The 22,137-nt window shown below is 46.0% G+C and overlaps 1 protein-coding gene across 3 annotated transcripts in view; it reads right to left on the reverse strand.

Annotated features, from left to right (window-relative positions):
• The window catches only part of PECAM1 (platelet and endothelial cell adhesion molecule 1), an 86,180-nt gene that overhangs the window by 33,244 nt on the left and 30,799 nt on the right, over positions 1–22,137 (reverse strand). For all 3 annotated transcript variants that reach the window (XM_030799866.1, XM_030799867.1, XM_030799865.1), the window contains 6 exons: positions 19,252–19,545; positions 16,459–16,764; positions 11,123–11,398; positions 7,607–7,855; positions 4,558–4,833; positions 538–825 (listed from right to left, as the gene is read on the reverse strand). In XM_030799866.1, the coding sequence (XP_030655726.1) occupies positions 538–825; positions 4,558–4,833; positions 7,607–7,855; positions 11,123–11,398; positions 16,459–16,764; positions 19,252–19,545 (1,689 nt within the window). The remainder of the gene's footprint in view (positions 1–537; positions 826–4,557; positions 4,834–7,606; positions 7,856–11,122; positions 11,399–16,458; positions 16,765–19,251; positions 19,546–22,137) is intronic.

A 22,137-nucleotide genomic window follows, 5' to 3' on the forward strand; every position in this document is an offset into this window, starting at 1 on the left:
TCTCGGCCTCCCGAGTAGCTGGGATTACAGGTATGAGCCACTGCATCCAGCCTATTTTTGTACTTTTTGTAGAGACGGGGTTTCACCATGTTGCCCAGGCTGGTCTCCAACTCCAGGGCTCAAGTGGAGTAGACTCCTTTTTGGCATGTGTGTTCAGCCCTCTTCCTTTCCAGGAAACCACCCTCACCCACAAAAGTGAGCTCTCCAATCATGTCTGTTCTGCATGACCCAATCCCCTTGGCCACTGGTGGTCTGTGGGTGGATGTTTGACCCAAGATGACTCGATGGTGAGTCTGCCAAGAATGTGTAATTGGAACAATGTGACATTCTCCCAATTCCTTATAATAATCAATTCCTCTTTTTTACTTAATTCGAGTGGGTTTCTGTCACTTGCAACCAAGAGCCTGGAGGACATTAGTCTGCTAGCCTTTAGTCACATGAGCTAAACTCCCCCCAACTCCCTCTTACAAGGGGTGTGTTTTCTGGTCTTGCCCTTGGGAGCCCACAGCACAGCTTGCTGTGGAGACCCTGACTCACCTCTGACTGTCAGTATTTTGCTTCTGGGGACACTGGAGGCGTGGTTGGCTCTGTTGAAGGCTATGCAGTAATACTCTCCCTCCTGTTCCTTGCTAGCCTTCGGCTTGGTCCAAAATGCCTGGGTGGCATTTGAGGTCATTTGATAGAAGGGTTTGCCCTCCTTTTCTCTGTAAAACTTATAGGTGATGGGACCAGATCCTTCATTCACCGCGCATTGCAGCACAATGTCCTCTCCGGACTCCACCACCTTACTTGACAGGATAGAAATCTGGACCTCATCCACCGGGGCTGAAAAGCAGGAAAAGGATTCACACTGAGCAAAGAAAGGCAGAGGAAGAGGAACATGAGACAGCCACTGCTCAACTTTTTTTTTTTCTCTGAGACAGAGTCCCACTCTTGTCACCCAGGCTGGAGTGCAGTGGTATAATCTTGGCTTACTGCAACCTCTGCCTCCTGGGTTCAAGCAAATCTCCTGCCTCAGCCTCCTGAGTAGCTGGAATGACAGGTGCACCCACCAGGCCCAGCTAACTTTTCGGATTTTTGTTGTTGTTGTTGTTTTAGAGATGGGGTTTTGCCCTGTTGGCCAGGCTGGTCTTGAATTCCTGACCTCAAGTGATTTGCCCATCTCGGCCTTCCAAAATGCTGGGATTACAGGCATAAGCCACCATGCCAGGCCACAAACAATCTTGACCCACTGCCTTCTCTAGCTATCGGCCATTTTTTTCTCCTTTTTCCTTTATGCTTTGACATCCTTATTTCCCACTTTCTTGTTACCCCTGAAATCTGACTGCACTCTTGTGTAGTCACAATCTTGTGACATTGCACTCTATCTCAAGTTTTGAAGAAACTGGGAAGGTCACTTGATTCCCCAACCAATGTCCCTGAGTCCCCTGCTGATTAAATTCAGTGGTGGATGCTCTTCCTCCAGGCTCTTAGCCTTGGGCTCTCCACACTTCACTGTTGCCCAGGTCTTACTTACTCAGCTTTTTCTGGGCTTCTGGGCTTCCTCGTGACTCTGATTCTCTTCCTTTCTTACCTGGCACCCCTTTCTTATTCACTGGTTATTCTTTGTTTTGCCCGGAAGTATGAACATTTTGCAAAATTCAATCCTCAGTTTTCCATCCCCATTCTCCTCCTGGGTGATTTCACCTACACGCTGAGCTTCTGTCTCTGAGCCACTGACACCTAAACCTATGGCTCCAGTCCAGGTTACTTTCCTGAACTCCAAGTCTCCCTTTTCACCTGGGCATTTCCACCTGGAAGCCCAGCCAGCCTCACTCCCTGCAGGTCCAAGCAGAACTTGGCTACCTCCTGTATCCGCTTTTCCTAGCTCCATCCTCAACTACCAAAATTCGGATCCTAAATTGTCTTCCCAAGTAGACTTTCCTTCTAGTGTGAGAGCAGATGGTCAGCAGATGGTATTGTGACTTATGAGTCACTCTGCTATGAGTGCAGGCTGTGGTAAGACAATGGAAGAAGCCAAGCTCCGGGACTGGGACACCAGTGGGCTCAAATCCCAGTCCCACCACCCACCAGCTATCTGCCCTAAGCCTCAGCTGCGTCATGATAAAATAACGACAATGCTGTTACTGGTCTTCTGTGGTTATTGTGAGTTTCCATTGGAGCAATTTACTACAGTACTTCACACAGGGCTGGACACATGGTCAGTAAATATGAGCCACTGATATTGACCCAGTTTAAACCAACAGCTTCACATGGGCTTCCGCATTAGCCTCTAACGAACCATGAGGTCTGAAGTCCCCATGCCTGCTCCCTGACCCAGCCACCAGGCGGATCGTTCGGAGAACTCATTTGCATCCTGTCCTTCCTTCTGTCTTCTGGCTTTTCACTGCATGCAGGACAATTCCCTACTCCTGAGACTGGCAACTGACACCTTTCACACTTAGGCTCAGCCACTTTTTCAGCTCATATCCAGTGATTCTCCATTCCCAACCTCCAGCCTTTGTTTCCAGCCATCTGATTTGGCCACAGTCTTTTTTGTTGTTGTTGTTGTTTTTTGAGATAGAGTCTCACTCTGTCACCCAGGCTGGAGTGCAGTGGCACGATCTTGGCTCACTGCAACCTCTGCCTCTTGGATTCAAGCGATTCTCCCGCCTCAGCCACCTGAGTAGCTGGGACTACAGACACCCACCACCACGCTGGGCTAATTTTTGTATTTTTAGTAGGGGCGGGGTTTCACCATGTTGGCCAAGCTAGTCTCAAACTCCTGGGCTCAAGTGATCCACCTGACTCGGCCTCCCAAAGTGCTGGGATTATAGGCATGAGCCACCGCACCTGGCCATGCACAGTCTTTTGAAGTGCCCTGTGGAACCTTTTGGCTCATGTGTTTGCTGGAGATGTTCAGCCATCTTCAGCCTTCTCTGCCCACCCATTCTCAAGCCCTGGCACCTAGCCCAGCTCTTCACTATGTTTACCCACTTAAGCTAGATGACGTCTGACACACCCTGAATTACTATCACCATCACTATAAGGATATAGTTCATGTGACAACCAAACATGACCGCTAACATTTTTTCTATGCTTATTTGTATTATGATTTAGATGTTTCTCCATCATTTAATTAGGAGAGCTTGTGTTTCTTATTACAGCATTGAAACAAAGAATATGTCTTCTTTTTTGTATGCCTCACACCTTTAGGTGCTTAGTCTATGTTAATGTTAATTTTTTTTTTTTTTGAGATGTAGTCTTGCTCTGTTGCCCAGGCTGGAGTGCAGTGGAATGATATTGGCTCACTGCAGCCTCTGCCTCCCAGGTTCAAATGATTCTTGTGCCTCAGCCTCCCGAGTAGCTGGGATTAAAGGTGCCCACCACCACACCCAGCTAATTTTTTGTATTTTTAGTAGAGACAGGATTTCACCATGTTGGCCAGGCTGGTCTCGAATTCCTGATCTCAGGTGATCTGCCCACCTCAGCTTCCCAAAGCACTAGGATTACAGGTGTGAGCTACCTCACCTGGCCTATGTTAATGTTAATTGAAAAGGTATGGCTACTATTAGACTATACATGAATAGAAGCAGGAATCTCTCTCTCCTATTCACATCCACCAGCAGCACGTGTAGATAGGCAGTTACTAAACAAGAAGGACAAAGAGGAGGAAGCCTTATTAAACTTTTTACAACGGGATGCAAAATATCTAAGACATGCAAGCAATGGCACTCCTGAGGCCTTCTGAGAGGCATGAGATAGAGGCTTAAGGGAAATTGTCCACCCCCAAGACAATAGTATATTTCTCCTGAGTATGATGAGAATCCAAGGCAAATGTTAGTAATTCCCATGAGACCACAGCCTGTAACTCTCACTGCTGCGGATTTCACACAAGACAGGTTGCCCAGCTAGGAGTCACAACAGCAGAGTCCTGATCTACAATTCTCAGAACAGTGTATCTGAAAAGGAGAAAGTGCTAACGGAGTCCACATGCACAACTTCAGTGCTTCCTGCAGTCAGGACATTTTCATGCTTATCATATTTTAGCAGTTTGTTGAAAGGTTCTGGAAAGAGATTACATTGTCCTCATCAATAGCCCCCAAATATTTTCCAGCCTCCTTTACTGAACCTTGGCCCTGCTTTGGTGCATATCTAGTGTATGGACTTTGCATAAGCACCCACTACTTCTCTCTCTCTTTTTTTTTTCAGATGGAGTTTCGCTCTTGTTGCCCAGGCTGGAGTGCAATGGCGCATCTTGGCTCAGTGCAACCTCTGCTTCCTGGGTTCAAGAGATTCTCCTGCCTCAGCCTCCCGAGTGGCTGGGATTACACGCGCACGCCACCACACCCAGCTAATTTTTGTATTTCTAGTAGAGATGGAGTTTCACCATGTTGGCCAGGCTGGTCTTGAACTCCTGGCCTCAATGATTCACCGGCCTTGGCCTCCTAAAGTGCCGGGATTACAGGCGTGAGCCACTGCACCTGGCCCCCTACTTCTCTTATTGTCCCCACAGTCCTTGGGCATGAACGAATACCCCAAGCCCACATGATTTCTTCTCATAGCACAGCAACTTACCTATCACTTTCACCCTCAGAACCTCACTTAAAATTTCGGCGTGGGAATGGCAATTATCCGCAACACACTGGTATTCGACGTCTTCAGTGGGGTTGTCTTTGAATACCGCAGGATCACTTGAGTTCTTGGTACTACTCTCCAAAACTTTACTTGTTTTTAAAAGGCGATAAGAAATAGGCGAAGTTCCACTGATCGATTGGCAACTGACTTCAATGGTCTGTCCTTTTATGACCTCAAACTGGGCATCATAAGAAATCCTGGGCTGGGAGAGCATTTCTAGAACAGAGGGAGAAACAAGCCAAAAGGCACTGAAGGTAAAAGCAAAGCATCCAGCCCAAGAGGTTCCTTCTCCAAAGCCTGAGCTTTGCTTTCTATCCCTGCTGTAATTTCAAATGCCTGCCTGCCTTATTTACCTTTATAGGACACCTATGAGACTGACAGGCTGTGTGTGTGTTGGGGGGCGGGGGGCGGGTGGTGAGAAGGGAAAGGGAAACAGAAGTACAATAAGCAAAACAGAGAATGACAGAAATTCAAGGAAAACATTACATCCCCAGAAATACATGTTTATATTTTACCATATCTCACACGCACATGCACACATAATATACTCTTCTTGTGTTGAGCAAAGACACAGAAAGCATAGAAAAAGTACAAGTAGCCAACAAAATGTGTGTGTGTGTGTGGTGTGTGTGTGTGTATTTGAGACAGGGTCTCACTCTGTTACCCAGGCTGGAGTGCAATGGTGCAATCGCTGCTCACTACAATCTCCCAGAATCAAGCAATCCTCCTACCTCAGCCTCCCGAGTAGCTGGGACTATAGGTGCACACCACACCTGGCTAATTCTTTATTTTTTGTAGAGACAGGGTCTCACTATGTGCCCAGACTGGTCTTGAACTCCTGGACTCAAGTGATCCTCCCACATCAGCTGCCCAAAGTGCTGGGATGCTGGGATTATAAGTATGAGCCACCACACCTGACCGAGGAGATATATGTGTGTGTGTGTGTGTGTGTGTGTGTGTGTGTGTGTGTGTGTGTGTGTGTGTTTTGAGACCGTCACCCAGGCTGGAGTGCAATGGCACAATCTCAGCTCACCGCAACCTCCACCTCCTGGGTCCAAGGGATTCTCCTGCCTCAGCCTCCCGAGTAGCTGGGATTACAGGCATGTGTCACCACACCCGGCTAACTTTTGTATTTTTAGTAGAGAGGGGGTTTCACCATGTTGGCCAGGCTGATCTCAAACTCCTGACCTCAGGTGATCCACCCACCTTGGCCTCCCAAAGTGTTGGGATTACAGGTGTGAGCCACCAGGTCCAGCCAATATATACGTTTTTAAATTATTCTCAGCCAGTCACAGTGGCTCATGCCTGTAATCCCAGCACTCTGGGAGGCCGAGGTGGGCAGATCACCTGAGGTCGGGACTTCAAGACCAGCCTGACCAACGTAGAGAAACCCCATCTCTACTGAAAATACAAAATTAGCTGGGCATGGTGGCACATGCCTGTAATCCTAGCTACTCGGGAGGCTGAGGCAGGAGAATCGCTTGAACCCGGGAGGCGGAGGTTGCGGTGAGCCGAGATCATGTCATTGCACTCCATCCTGGGCAACGAGCTAAACTCCATCTCAAAAACAAAAAAAAAAGAAAAAGAAAAAAGAAAAATAAATCTTCTTAGTGCTATAGCCTCTTAACAGATAAGAATTATATTAGGTCATTATTTAGGCATTAGGTTATTTAAACCTTATACAATGAGATTTCCTCCTCCCAAGAACAAAAAATAAAATAAAACGTAATAACACACATTTGTCTCTTGCATTCCTAACTTTTGAGTTAGGTGGTTAGAGCATTAAAAATAGGCTAAAATCCTGGTTCAGTTGAAGCTATAATAAAATCTTAGCTGGATAAAACACAGCCACAGGTTAAATCAAAGGACTGTGACTGAATAATATAGTGACAGTGACAACTTGACTGGAGTTCTATAATCATCCAGAACCTCGCCACCCAAAGTGTGGTCCAGAGACCAACAGCATCCACATCACCAAAATGCTAGTTAGAGATGCAGAACCCGGCCCCTCTGGGCCTAAAATACTGAATCATAACCTGTATTTTAACCAGGTCTTGCGTGCACATTCAGGCCTAAGAAGCCCAGCTCCTGGTGGTCAAATACCTACATTCTGTCCACTGGAAGTCTTACCCTTTTGGGTTAGCCAGGATACAGATTTAAAAAATAGAATTTTGATATTCTTGGCCGGGTGTGGTGGCTCACGCCTGTAATCCCAGGACTTTGGGAGGCCGAGGCAGGCAGATCAAGAGGTCAGGAGATCGAGACCATCCTGGCTAACACGATGAAACCCCGTCTCTACTAAAAATACAAAAAAATATTAACCAGGCGTGGTTGCGGGCGCCTGTAGTCTCAGCTACTTGGGAGGCTGAGGCAAGAGAATGGCGTGAACCCAGGAGGCAGAGCTTGCAGTGAGCCCAGATCGTGCCACTGCACTCCAGCCTGGGTGACAGAGCGAGACTGCATCTCAAAAAATAAATAAATAAATAAATAAATACAATAAATAAAATTAAAATAAAAATACAAAAATTAGGCAGACATGGTGGCGGGCACCTGTAATCCAAGCTACCTGGGAGGCTGAGGCAGGAGATCGCTTGAACCTAGGACGCAGAGGTTGCAGTGAGCTATCATGCCAATGCACTCCAGCCTGGGCGACAGAGTGAGACTCTGTCTCAAAAAAAAAAAAAAAAAAAAAAAAAGTTTAACATTGACTGAGTAGTGTTTCCTTCCTGACCTCTTGGGTGGGTACTTGCTCCAAGAGGCAGAATCTTGCTAGAATCTTAGCAAGTCAGAGGCCACATCATCATCAGTGAATCAGTGTTCTGAGCAGGAATACCTCCTTGTTTCTTTGGCCTTTTGATTTCATCCTTCTCTCCCTCTAGTTCTTACCCTGCCTGAGTCTGCTCAGACCGGACAGGGCGGCAGCTGCAGATAAATTTCCTTTCTCCCATTCAACCCCGGATGTCCTCTGAGTCAGCAACGATATACTTACCACATACGACTATCTGGACTGTGTTGCTTTTCTTGACCACTTTGTCAATACCTGCAGTGCAGATATACGTCCCACTGTCCCACTTTGAGGCTATCTTGGTGAAATCTTGAGTCTGTGACACAATGGTATCTTCCTTCTGGATGGTGAAGTTGGCTGGAGGTGCTCCTGGGATGGAGCAGGACAGGTTCAGTCTTTCACCTTGGTCCAGACGTGTGAAGGAAGTTTCCAGTTCGGGCTTGGAAAATAGTTCTGAAAAACAGTGAGTGGGAATGGAGCGAGATGTGTCTGGCCACCACCCTAAAGCCCCTTCCTGGAGAGGCCCTTGGCTCAGGTGCTGTTGGCAGAACCAACTTCCAACTTCCAGCAAAAAGTTTTCCTTTGCTTCTCATATACCTAACGATCACCCCAGTAAGGAGCTAGGGTTCATTCTTTGCCTAGGATTCCAATGGCAGGTTTTCCTTTCTTGTTAATCCAATTTATTTCAATGATGAGGATTAGAAAAGTTTTGCAACTTGTGGCTGGGTGTGGTGGCTCACGCCTGTAATCCCAGCACTTTGGGAGGCAGAGGTGGGTGGATCACCCAAGGTCAGGAGACCAGCCTAGGCAACATGGTGAAACCCCATCTCTACTAAAAATATAAAATTAGCCAGCATGGTGGTGGGCACCTGTAATCCCAGATACTTGGGAGGCTCAGGCAAGAGAATCCCTTGAACCCAGGAGACAGAGCTTGCAGTGAGCCGAGATCGCTCCACTGCACTCCAGCCTGGGCAACAAGAGTGAAACTCCATTTCAAAAAAAGAAACAAAAGAAAAGTTTTGCAGCTTTTAATGCAGCAAATAATGATTCATGCATTCACTCATGTATTTGTTCACTCACTCATTTCACCCCACAAGTATTTATTGCAGGTTCTTTCTGTGGCGGGCCCCTTGCTAGGCACTGAGAGATAGCAGTGAATAAGAAACAGTCTCTGACTTCAAAGCACTTACATTTAGTGGTTGATTCAGATGCATTGTTTGTCACAGAGCCCATAGAAAAAACACTGAACTGGCAGGGCGCGGTGGCTCCCACCTGTAATCCCAGCATTTTGGGAGGCCGAGGTGGGCGGATCACAAGGTCAGGAGTTCAAGATGAGCCTGGCCCACATGGCAAAACCCCGTCTCTACTAAAAATACAAAAATCATCTAGGTGTGGTGGTGCGCGCCTAGAATCCCAGCTACTCAGGAGGCTGAGGCAGGAGAATCGCTTGAACCCGGGAGGTGGAGGTTGCAGTGAGACGAGATCGTGCCACTTCACTCCATCTTGGGCAACAAAAGCAAAACTCCATCTCAAAAAAAAAAAAAAAAGAAAAAAGACGCTGAATCTAGTCTTGGGGAATCATGAAAAGGCCTTTTGGAGAAAGTTATCCAGGGAAAGTGTCTGAGACAGAATGTCTCAGTCCATCTGGGCTTCTACCACAAAATGCTGTAGACTGGTCTATTTATGCCTATGAATTCTTCATAGGCAAAATGGGGTCTTAGGTAGCTCTTTATCCCCAGTAAGTTGCCCAGCATACAGAAAATGCTCAATATGTGTTGAACTGGTACTTTTCTTTAATGAGATAATATAAATTGTATCAGTAAAAATATACCATGAGCCATCAAAATATAAGTCATGATCAATAATTAAGTAAATTGCTAGCACACATTATAGACCAGCAGGACCCCATGTATATGCCAATATACCAGTTGGGTAGTTGGTAGCCTACCTATGGTGCTGGAGACTGTTGTTGACACTGCACACTCAATGCTGGACACATAGGAGGCTTTTAGTAAATAAGTGAACAAATGAATGGATGAACGTATGAATGCAGACACACGAGAACACCTTCACCGTGCAACCAAGAAGTGCCGACTGTCTCTGTCCCCTGAAGCATTGTCATCCAACACTCATTCCTTCATCCAACAAATATGTATTGAATTCCTACTGTGTGCCAGGCACTGTTCTAGGTGTTAAGGATATAGCACTGAACAAAATAATGTTCCTGTTCTCAGCGGGTTGCATTCTAGTGGCTGAATACACATAATAAAAAAGAAAGGTAGAGTATATTTTTGGTGCTAAGTACTTTAGAGGGAAATAAAGCCAGGTAAGGAGGGTTAGGAGTCTGAGGGAACTTTCAAGTTCATGGATTTGAAAGCCAAACAGGCCTGAGGGTGACTCTTGTTCTACCCCCTTGGTAACCCTGTAATCCTTGGTTGAGTTACTAACCTCACAGTCTCAGTTTCCACGTCCATAAAGTGGGCATTCTTATGCCTATCTCCTAGAATTGTTATGAGCATGAAATGAAAATATATATAAACCTGGGCCAGCCCAGTGGCTCATGCCTATAATCCCAGCACTTTGGGAGGCCGAGGCAGGCAGATCACTTGAGGTCAGGAGTTTGAGACCAGCCTGGACAGCATGGTGAAGCCCCATCCCTACTAAAAATACAAAAAATTAGCAGGGCATGGTGGCGCACGCCTGTAATCCCAGCTACTCGGGAGGCTGAGGCAGGAGAATTACTTGAACCTGGGAGGCAGAGGTTGCAGTGAGCCAAGATCGTGCCACTGCACTCCAGCCTGGGCAACAGAGTGAGACTTTGTCTCAAAAAAGAAAAAAAAAAAGAAAAGAAAATGTATATAAACCCATCATACAATGTTCAACAAAGGGTAATTGTTGTCATTTCTTTTTTTTTTTTTTTTTTTTTTGAGACAGAGTCTCACTCTGTGGCCCAGGCTGGAGTTCAGTGGTGTGATCTCAGCTCACCGCAGCCTCTGCCTCCCGGGTTCAAGAGATTCTTGGGCCTCAGCCTCCCAAGTAGGTGAGATCACAGGCATGCTGCCATGCCCAGCTAATTTTTGTATTTTTAGTAGAGATGGGGTTTTATCATATTGGCCAGGCTGGTCTCGAACTCCTGGCCTCAAGTGATCTGCCCACCTTGGCCTCCCAAGTCCTGGGATTACAGATGTGAGCCACCATGCCCAGCCACGTTATCATTATTTTTGAGTTTACTAATGCTTTCTCATTTGTGGCCCTGTCATAGGACCCATGTCTGGGATCTAGCATAGTGTTTGTCACAGGGGATGGAGAAATATAACAGAGTAATGAAAACATTAACCAGTGTTCACAGTCAGTCTGTACAAGTCTCTCAGCTCATGCTTACAGTATAGTTATCTCATTAATCATTATAGTAGTCCTAAAAGGTGAGTGCTGTCATTATCGCCATCTCACAGAGCTGCAGCATGTTCAATAACTCACCCAAGGTCACAGAAGCAGTGAGCAGCAGAGTTTTGGTGCCGGAGCCTGTACCCTCAACAAGCACCGTGGACTGTTAACTCGCTCTGCAGTGGCTTCTTCTCATGAGCACCAAAGCCCCACCTGAGCACATTCATTCAGATAAGCAGGGGCAGGAAATCAGCTCTCTTTGGCCATGCTGGATTGCAGCATGGTGGCCTCTTGAGCCCGCCATATGCCAGCACCCTTCCACAGCAGCAGCCCTACCTGTTATGTTGACGACGATGCTGCTGACCTTGGATATGCGGCTGGACTCCACTTTGCACGTGTAGTTGCCATTGTGCTCCACCATGGCCGTGACTGAGTACACAGCCTCGTTGCCGTGTCTTCTGTGGGCCACAATCGCCTTGTCCTTCTGAATTATGATTTCTGGAAACTCCTGGGCCAGGTGAGTCACTTGAATGGTGCACTTAATGTGGAGCTGAGCTCCTTCCATGATCATTCCGGTGGGGCTGATGTGGAACTTGGGTGTAGAGAAGGATTCTGCAAGAGAGGAAGACAACCCGGTTGGACTCAGGTGCAAACCTGGGCAAGAGGAACCTCTTCTGCTCTTTTTGCTGCTTCCCCTTTTCAAACTTCTATTGTTCCTAACTAACTTTAAAAATTCAACCTTTCCTCTCTAGAACTGTTGCCTTGGCTGCTTTCATACTCCCTGCCTTCTCACTCACTCTTGCATCTTCAGGCTTCTTCACTGCAATTCTCTGGGTTTCTGAAGCTTCCCAAAGGCCAAACACCTTCTCTAGATCTCGCCTGCGGAATCTTCTTCAGATGACTTCAGAAATAACCACAGTATTTAGAAATGATCTTCCTCCTGCCCACTACGAATTTTCTAGGCTCTTCTCAGCACTTCATGGAAGCTTGGCATTTCAGCATGAAGATACTATAGCCTTCAAAAGTTCAGCTCTGTGAAACGTGCTGCTTCATGGAAATGCATATTTAAATAATCGCATGCCTCCAAAAAGGTGGCTTCTAGTCTTTTCTATTTCATTTTTTAAAATGCTGGCCATCACTCACTAAACTGATTTCATGACTCATGCAGTTTGAAAAACAATTTTGCCTGAGAGTGGGGCCTTACACCTGTAATCCTAACACTTAAGAAGCCCAGGAGTTCTAGAACAGCCTCTGGGCAACATAGTGAGACCCTATCTCTATTGAAAAAGAAAAATAGTTTTAATCAAGTATAGATCAGATACCAACCAGGGCATAGGATCTTCAGGGAAGTAGGGATAGGTCCTAGGCTTTTGTTTCCACTTACAACAAAAAAACAAGCCCAGGGCATAACTGGAATATATACACAGATTCCAACTGTGTAAAATATAGATTAGGGATATTTAAAAAATGCTCATAGTGAATTTAGAGTAATCAAATACTTTAATATTCATTAGTGATTTTTAACATTATGAAGTCAATTCATAATAAGAAGTTATCATAAAATAATAGCCTGCCTTTTCAAGTAAAAGTAAAAAAGGGGAAGGCATCCTTTACATGCTTTAGGACTCTCAAATTTTAGGTCTTCTGGGGAACCTTAATAATAGCTGAAGGGTGTTTTTCTTTCACCCAAATCAACTCCAGATGCACCAGATATTTAAATGCAGGGGAAAAAAAGATGAAACCACAGCACCGGAATAGAAAACATGGGTGTGTTTTTTTCCTTTAATAATCTTGACATGCAGAAGACCTTTAAGTATGAATCACAACACTGAGATGCCATAAATAAACAAAACAGGTAAATTTGACTAAATGAAGATTAAAAACTTCAGCATGGAAAACTTATCATAAAACTCAAAGAAAAATGACAAACTAGAGAAAATACTTGCATAATATCACTGACAAATAGCTAATTAATTTATAAAAGGCTCAGCTGGGGGCATTGGCTCACGCCTGCAACTCCAGCACTTTGGGAGGCTGAGGCAGGAGAACTGCCTGAGCTAAGGAGTTTAAGACCAGCCTGGGAAACATGGTGAGACCCTCCATCTCAAAAAACATATTATAAAATATTTTTTAAAATAAAGGGGTCAGGCGCGGTGGTCCACACCTGTAATCCCAGCACTTTGAGAGGCCGAGGTGGGTGGATCACGAGGTCAGGAGTTTAAGACCAGCCTGGCCAAGATGGTGAAACCCCGTCTCTACTAAAAACACAAAAATCAGCTGGGCAAGGTGGCAGCCCCCTGTAATGCCAGATACTCGGGAGGCTGAGGCAGGAGAATCACTTGAACCTGGAGGGCAGAGGTTGCAGTGAGCCAAGATGGTGCCACTGCACTCCAGCCTGGGCGACAGAGTGAGACTCCATCTCAAAAATAAATAAATAAATAAAAATAAAATAAAGGGCTTGAACAAATCCAACCAGGAACAATAAAAATGACTTTAGTCAAATTTACCTATCTTGTTTCTTTATGGCACCAGAGTTTTGTGATTCACAATAAAAATGACAAGGTGTATATGAATAGGCGGTTTATGGGAAAAAAATGTAATAGATGAATAAACAAACTCAACCTCACTAAAAACTAAAGAAATACAAATCACCACAACAATGATATATATCACTATACCTCAACTAGATTGTCAAAAATAATAAAACATTGAAATACTCTGTTAGGACCAGGCACAGTGGCTCACGCCTGCAATCCTAGCACTTTGGGAGGCCGAGATGGGAGGATCACTTGAGGCCAGGAGTTCGAGAACAGCCTGGTCAATATAGCAAGACCCTAATCTCTATTTAAAAAAGAAAGAAAGAAAGAAAGACTCTGTTGGTAAGGATGTGGGAAAACAAACACTAGCATCACTTCTGATGAAAATGTTCAACCATCTTGAAGAGCACTTTGGCAATATCTAGCACTTCGGCAATATCGAGCCAGGCACAGTCAGCCAAACCTTTTATAAATTAAAGGAATTAGCTCTTTGTCAAAAGTACTATGCAAATATTTTCTCCAGTTTGTCATTTGTCTTTTTATCTTACGATAAGTTTTTCATGCTGAAGTTTTTATTGTTGTTTTGAGATGGAGTCTCACTCAGTCACCCAGGCTGGAATACAGTGACACGGTGGCTCACTGCAACCTCCACCTCCCAGGTTCAAGTGATCCTCCTGCCTCAGCCTCCAGAGTAGCTGGGACTACAGGTGCCCACCACCACGCTTGGCTAATTTTTGTATTTTTAGTAGAGATGGGGTTTCACCATGCTGGCCAGGCTGGTCTCAAACTCCTGACTTCAGGCGATCCGTCTGCCTCGGCCTCCCAAAGTGCTGGGATTACAGATGTGAGCCACCACGCCTAGCCTCATGCTGAAGTTTTTAACTGAAAATGCACAGGCCGGGTGTGGTGGCTCATGCCTGTAATCCCAGCACTTTGGGAGGCTGAGGCAGGCGGATGACCTGAGGTCGGGAGTCAAGACCAGCCTGACCAACATGGAGAAACCCCATCTCTACTAAAAATACAAAATTAGCCGGGAGTGGTGGCACATGCCTGTAATCCCAGCTACTTGGGAGGCTGAGGCAGGACAATTGCTTGAACCCGGGAGGCGGAGGTTGCAGTGAGCTGAGATTGCGCCACTGCACTCGAGCCTGGGCAACAAGAGTGAAACTCTGTCTCAAAAAAAATAAATAAATAAATAAAAAAGATAATGCACAAAACATCTGATTCAACAATTTGACTGCTAAGAATTAACCACATAAATAATAATAGTAAAATAGTTGCCAAAGTACACAAGTTACAAGTACAAATATCTATACTGCAGGATTGTTGTAATAGCAAAAACTGAGAAAAATACCTAAATATCCATCAACAGAAGATGAGGTAAATCACTCGAACCCAGGAATTTGAGGGTTGCAGAGATGGCCCATCCCTACAGTCGAGTTCTGAGTTCTAAAATGAGATAGATCTGTATTTCTTCATATGGACAAAAGTCCATAAGATTTTGTCTAGTTTTTAAAAAGCTGTAAAATAGTGTGATAGGTCCCCATCTTTTGTAAAAACAAAAGATGTTTTTTGTTTTTTCTGTGTGTGTGTGTGTGTGTGTGGCTGGGTATGTGTATGATATGTAAATATATGTAGAAAAAGTCTAGAGGATCCTGCATGATTTTCTCTAAGTAGAGGCATTATGAATGATTGTCACTTTATATACATACTTTATATCCTGCTCTTGTGTCTGAAAATTCTACCCAGAGCACACATGATTTTATAATCAGATAATAGAACATACAGACACACATACACACAATGGGCAGGATAAAGTGGGATGCCAAGAGAAGGGGACCATTTATGACAAACTAAGTTTCCTACTTTGGAAATATTTGCAAATATCTACATGGGTGTGCCTTCCCCTGACTTCTCCCGGCTTGGCAAATGAGACTGGGTCCCGGGAGTGGCTGACTACCTGTCCTAGAGCCCTGTATGTCCTGGACACTCCCCAGCTTCCCTCTGCTGTTGCCTCCTTCTCTCCTGGGAGCATTTCCCAGGCCACCTCATTTGTTTGCTGTTTGTCCAACGCAAATCTACGTTGAACAACAGGAGGCCAAGGCTGAGGACCTGGCCCCTCTTTCCTCCCGATCCCCTCCAAAACCAACTTCCTGGTGTCTGACCCTTGATGGCTTAAAGCAGTGGCTTCCAAACTACAGATCACATAATGCATCAGTGTAGTGCATCATGGCCAGTGTTTAAAGACTGAAATAGGCTGGGCACGGTGGCTCACGCCTGTAATCCTAGCACTTTAGGAGGCCGAGGTGGGTGGATTATCTGAGGTTAGGAGTTTGAGACCAGCCTGGCCAACATGGTAAAACCCTGTCTGTACTAAAAATACAAATTTAGCCAGGCACGGTGGCATGCCCCTGTAATCCCAGCTACCCAGGAGGCTGAGGCAGGAGAATCGCTTGAACCTGGGAGGCGGAGGTTGCAGTGAGCTGAAATCATGCCACTGCACTCCAGCTCAGGTGACAGAGCAAGACCCTGTCTCAAAAACACACACAAGGTTGAGTGTGGTGGCTCACGCCTGTAATCCCAGCAGTTTGGGAGGCCAAGGCGGGTGGACCGCCTGACATCAGAAGTTTGAGACCAGCCTGGCCAACATGGCGAAACCCCATCTCTACTAAAAATACAAAAATTAGTCAGGTGTGGTGGTGCACGCCTGTAATCCCAGCTACTCCGGTGGCTGAGGCATAAGAATCGCTTGAACCCAGGAGGCAGAGGCTGCACTGAGCCGAGATCGCGCCACTGCACTCTAGCCTGGGCGACAGAGCGAGACTCTGTCTCAAAAAAAAAAAAAAAAAAGACAAAAAACCAAGCCAAACAAACAAAAAGCATCATGTATATTAAGAGTAAAGTGTTAAAAAAAAAAAAAAAAGAGTAAAGTGTTGTTGGTGAAACTCTTGTTTGAAAAATTGTATGCAATTTAGCTGTATCACAGTCAAAAAAGCTTGGAAAATACTGGCTTAAAATGATTAAGAACAGGTCTTAAGTCCTGAGAACAGCAGCCCCTTCCCAGTTCTGGGTCCTTTCTCCCCATACCAAACCAGAAACCACAAAGAACGATGAGAAAGGGAGCAGGACGCTGACCCGTCACGGTGACCAGTTCACTCTTGGTAGATTCTGAGGTCTGCACATGGATCCCAGAAACGATCCTAGCTTGACATCGGAAGGATAAAACGTGGTCCTGTTCCTCAACGGTGAATTCCAGCATCACAAAATTCTGGTCCCGAGAAGTCTTCTCTCTTTTTTGCTTGGCCGTTTTTTTATTTAGTTCAAGTTTTTCAATTGTGAAGTGTATTGGGGCCTTTTCCTCTGGGACAGAACAGTTGACTCTCACGACCCCGCCTTGGATGGCCTCTTTCTTGTCCAGTGTCACCCTGGGACTGGGCACTCCTATGGGGAAAGAGAAAGTCTGTCAGTATCAGACTGATTGAGAGACACAAGCCTCCCTCCACTAAGTGACTGTAGTTGACCCATGAGAGGGCTCTTTTTTGTTCTCTGAATACCCAGTGCGACCTACCAGGTAATAACTGAACAGGTATGTGCCCAGCACAGTACTAGGTACTTTGAAAAATGTAAAATCTGGAGGCCGAGGTGGGTGGATCCCTTGAGCCCAGGAGTTTGAGACCAGCCTGGGCAACACGGTGAAATGCTATCTCTACAAAAAAAAATTAAAAATTAGCCAGGGGTAGTTAGTGGTGCACACTGGTAGTCCCAGCTACTTGGGAGGCTGAGGTGGGAGAATCGCTTGAGCCCAGGAGGTTGAGGCGGCAGTGAGCAGTGATCCCACCACTGCACTCCAGCCTGGGCAACAGAGACCCTGTCTCAAAAAAGAGAAGAAAAGAAAGGAAAAAATATAAAATATGCTCAATGGGAGCTAAGCTATGAGGAAACAAAGGCATAAGAATGATACAATGGACTTTGGGGACTCAGGGGAAAGAGTGGGAGGGGGCGAGGGATAAAAGACTACACAATGGGTACGGTGTACACCGCTCGGGTGATGGGTGCACCAAAAGCACAGAAATCACCACTAATGCCATGCGAAGTGACTCACACCTGTAATCCCAACACTTTGGGAGGCTGAGGCAGGTGGATCACCTGAGGTCAGGAGTTTGAGACCAGCCTGGCCAACATGGCAAATCCCCGTCTCTACTAAAAATACAAAAAATTAGCCGGGCATAGTGGCAGGTGCCTGTAATCCCAGCTACTTGGGAGGCTGAGGCGGGAGAATTGCTTGAACTCCGAAGGCAGAGGTTGCAGTGAGCTGAGATCGCGCCACTGCACTCCAGCCTGGGCAACAGAGTGAGACTCTTGTCTCAAAAAAAATAATAATAAAATAAATAAATCAAAAAATAAATAAATTTAAAAAATAAAATATGGTCAAGATGTACTTGGTGTTTTCAATGGTTTATAATCCTATTGGGAAGATGACACAATCAGATTCCCAACAGATGATGCTTAGAGGGGAAAGGTAGCCAGCATTTGTCAGTGTCACTGTGATTGTTGTTACCCTTTATTGAATGCAGCCACAGGCTAGGACTGACTTTAATTTATTCCATGAACATTGACTGAATGCCTACGATGAGCCAGATTCATTGTTCAAGATATAAGAATAAACCAAACACCATCTGTGTCTTTACAATTTCACTATCCAGAAGAGCAGATAGATGTGTAAGAAAGGATGGCAATACTGAGTGAAATAGGATATTTGTGGACCGGGCATGGTGGCTCACAGCTGTAATCCCAACACTCTGGGAGGCCAAGGTGGGTAAATCACTTGAAGTTAGGAGTTCGAGACCAGCCTGGCCAACATGGTAAAACCCCGTCTTTACTAAAAATACAAGAAATCAGCCAGGCACAGTGGCGCGTGCCTGTAATCCCAGTTTCTTGGGAGGCTGAGACAGGAGAATCGCTTGAACCCAGGAGACAGAGGTTGCAGTGAGCCAAGGTGGCGCCGTTGCACTTTAGCCTGGGCGACAGAGGAAGACTCTGTCTCAAAATAAATAAATAAATTTCCATTTATTAGGAACTCACTAGGTGCTGGAAATTTTGCTAAGCACTCTCCCCACATGACACCTTTTAACCCTCTCAATAATTGCCTGAACTGGGTATCATTGTTATCTTCCTCTTACTGGTGAGGATTTTGAAGTTTAGAGCTGTTAAGGGACTTGCCCAGATTGAAACCCAGGCAGAGTGACTGCAGAACACAGTGTCTTAACACACTGCTGTGGCCTTTATACACACAAATACCACTGAATGTAGAGAGAGCATCAGAGCTGTACTGAATGGCACCCTGGGGTAGATCAATTTTGTTCTGGAAAGAGAAGACATCATTGAGTTGAGTCTTGAAGAAGAAATTTTAATTTATGAGATGAGATGAAGAAGCATTTTGGGAGGCCAAGGCAGGTGGATCACTTGAGGTCAGGAGTTTGAGACCAGCCTGACCAACACAGTGAAACCCCATCTCTACTAAAAATACAAAATTAGCCAGGCGTGGTGGCACACACATGTAATTCCAACTACTTGGGAGGCTGAGGCAGAAGAATCACTTGAACCTGGGAGGCAGAGGTTGCAGTGAGCCAAGATCACACCACTGCACTCCAGACTGGGTGACAGAGTGAGACTCCATCAGAGAAAGGAAGGACGGAAGGAAGGAAGGAAGAAGGAAGGAAAGAAGGAAGGGAGGGAGGGAGGGAGGGCCCGGCCTATTGGGAATATGTCTAGTGCTTACGTTTTCAGGTAAGGAAAATGCCAGGCAGATGAATGAGAGGGTGATGGGTGGAGAGTTAAGTCCAGTGTCACTATTCATTCACAGCTGTTATTCACGCCACTGTGAGTTATGCTCCATCTGCTTGCCTGTGCTCAGTTCCAAGGACTCACCTTCCACCAACAGCTGGTACTCTGATGTGGTTTTCTCTTTGTTGTTCACAATCACAGTACATTTGTATGTCCCTGAGTCATAGATCCGGACCTCAGGAATAAAATAACTCTCTGTGCTCTTCATGGAGGAGATGTTGTAAAACAGCACGTCATCCTTATAGAACAGCATCTGGTGCTGAGGCTTGACGTGAGAGGTGGTGCTGACATCCGCGAAGCACTGCAGGGTCAGGTTCTTCCCATTTTGCACCGTCCAGTCCGGCAGGCTCTTCATGTCGACACTGTTGATTGTGAAAGCTAAATGCAAAGGGACGGAAGGCAGACATACCTGTTATCTCAGAAACAACATCATCCCGGTGACCTTCACCACATCAGATGTGGTCTTATCCCATCTTATGCAGTATTGAGTCCAGGGGTCCTATATGCCTACAGGGCCAGGCTGATAGTAACTGTGCATAGTGGCTCAAGCAGGAGGCAGTTGGTACTAAGCTGCAACTTTTCCCACCAAGGCAACGGAACAGAGTATGACAAAGATGTAGAGCTAGGCATGGTGGCTCACGCCTATAATCCCAGCACTTTGGGAGACCAAGGTGGGTGGATCACCTGAGGTCAGCAGTTAGAGACCAGCCTGGCCAACATGGTGAAACCCCCTCTCTACTAAAAATACAAAAATTAGCCAGGTGTGGTGGTGCAGGCCTGTAATCCCAGCTACTTGAGAGGCTGAGGCACGAGAATCACTTGAACCTAGGAGGCGGGGGTTGCAGTGAGGTGAGATCACACCACTGCACTCCAGCCTGGGCGACAGAGTGAGACTCTGTCTCAAAAGAAAGAAAGAAAAAAAAAGATGTAGGCATCCTGTAAGCTGCCACATCTTGGCCCCTGGAGGGAGTATAGGATTCAAGCAATCAAGTGTTCAAGTCCTGGCTCATCATTTACTGTGTGAACCTGGGCAGCTAACCTCTCTGAGCTCAGTGTCCTTACGTGTAGGATGGGGTAATCATATCTCATTAGGTCTTTGCAGGAAATGTACAGGAGAACAGCCAGAACGTCTCCTGTACAGTGCCCGATATACATTAAGTGCTTAATAAATGACCGCTACCTCCATTCCGAAACCAGATGGTCGTGCCCAGGCCCTCCTTCTCCACCCAGGCCTTACCGAATTAGCACAGTCCCAGCTGGCATTTTCTATCCGATGGGCTCTGAGGTTTCACCAGATGATGAGGACTTGAAACCAGTTTTTAGCCTGCTACTTGCATTTTCAGCCTCACCTGCTACCAAGAAGCAAAGACTACAGATTCCCCCCTGCCAACGACAGGAATCTCCAGTCAAGACCCAAAACAGCCACAGTGCTCAACCAGCTATCCAATCTCTGCTAGGAACTAGGCTCTGGGTCAACTGGCCAATTGTGTCATTTCTGGCTGAAGTCCGCAGAACAGAATTGGCTTATATCCAGTAACCATAGGCTGTCAATAGAATTCAGCTAACTACAGATCACATATTGAGGCTCATTCACAGCAGCAGGCTGATGGAAGGGTGGATTGCTTAAAACTGGGTGCTTTCTAGCTATTGCCATGTTTTTGTCACTTGGTTGGTTGTGGGCCACTGCCCTGAAAATTTTCCAGGCTAGAAGATCCTGAACCATGCCCATGGGTCAGGACTTGTGTCCAAACTTCAGAGCAGACCAGGGTGGCCTGCTTTTTGGAGATCATCTTGGCAATGCCTGTAGGTGCTTCTGCAGCCCACCTGTGGTCCTAGCTATACCCCTTGACATATCTCAAAGCACTCACTACCTTCCCTGTGGTTCTCTTTTCCAAGCACATGAATCTGGGTTTAATCAGCACCACAAAATATTCACTCTCCAAATTCCTGTCAGAAAACAACTTCAAACATCTCATGTTCTATACATGGCTTAAAAAATATGGATGAAGCTAGGTGCAGTGGCTCACACCTGTAATCCCAGAATTTTGGGAGGCCAAGGCAGGAGGATCGCTTGAGCCCAGAAGTTTGAGACCAGCTTGGGCAACATGGCAAAACCATGACTCTACAAAAATACAAAAAAATCAGCCGGGCATGGTGGCATGTGTCTGTAGTCCCAGCTACTCAGGAGGCTGAGGTGGGAGGATCACCTGAGCCTGGGAGGTAGAGGCTGAAGTGAGCCATGATCATGCCAGTACACTCCAGCCTAGGTGACAGAGTGAGATCCTGTCTCAAAAAAAAAGAAAAGAGGCCAGGCGCAGTGGCTCACAGCTGTAATCCCAGCTCTTTGGGAGGCCTAGGTCGGTGGATCACCTGAGGTCAAGAGTTTGAGACCCACTGGCCAACATGGTGAAACCTTGCCTCTACTAAAAATACAAAAATTAGCGGGGCATGGTAGCAGGCACCTGTCATCCCAGCTACTCAGGAGGCTGAGGCAGGAGAATCACTTGAACCCAGGAGGTAGAGGTTGCAGTGAGCCAAGATCGCGTCATTGCACTCCAGCCTGGGCAATAGAGCAAGAACTCCATCTCAGAAAATAAATAAATTAACAATAAATGAACTCAATGGATGCACTGGCAGGAACACCACATTCCCATGGCTAGCTCGAACAGACAAGGGAGAAGAGAGAGCAGGATGGAAAAAGGAAAAGCATTTTATAAAATCTATCAGGATATGAGTCTCAGCTCTTCATCTTAACACAAATATCATTGACAAAACAACAAGAACAGTGGCCTAGTTTTTACCGCCACAACCACCACCTCCCTTGCTGTAGCCGTCCTTGAAGATGCCCCCCCAATGATCCTTGCCCTCTGCTCATCACACTTACACGTGGTCGCCTCCCACGTTAACATCAACCAACAAAATACTCCATCAGGTAATAAAAGACAATGCAGCTTTTATCCTGGTCACTCT

The sequence above is a fragment of the Nomascus leucogenys genome, chromosome 19, assembly GCF_006542625.1.
Source record: "Nomascus leucogenys isolate Asia chromosome 19, Asia_NLE_v1, whole genome shotgun sequence".
Classification (NCBI taxonomy): Eukaryota; Metazoa; Chordata; class Mammalia; order Primates; family Hylobatidae; genus Nomascus; species Nomascus leucogenys.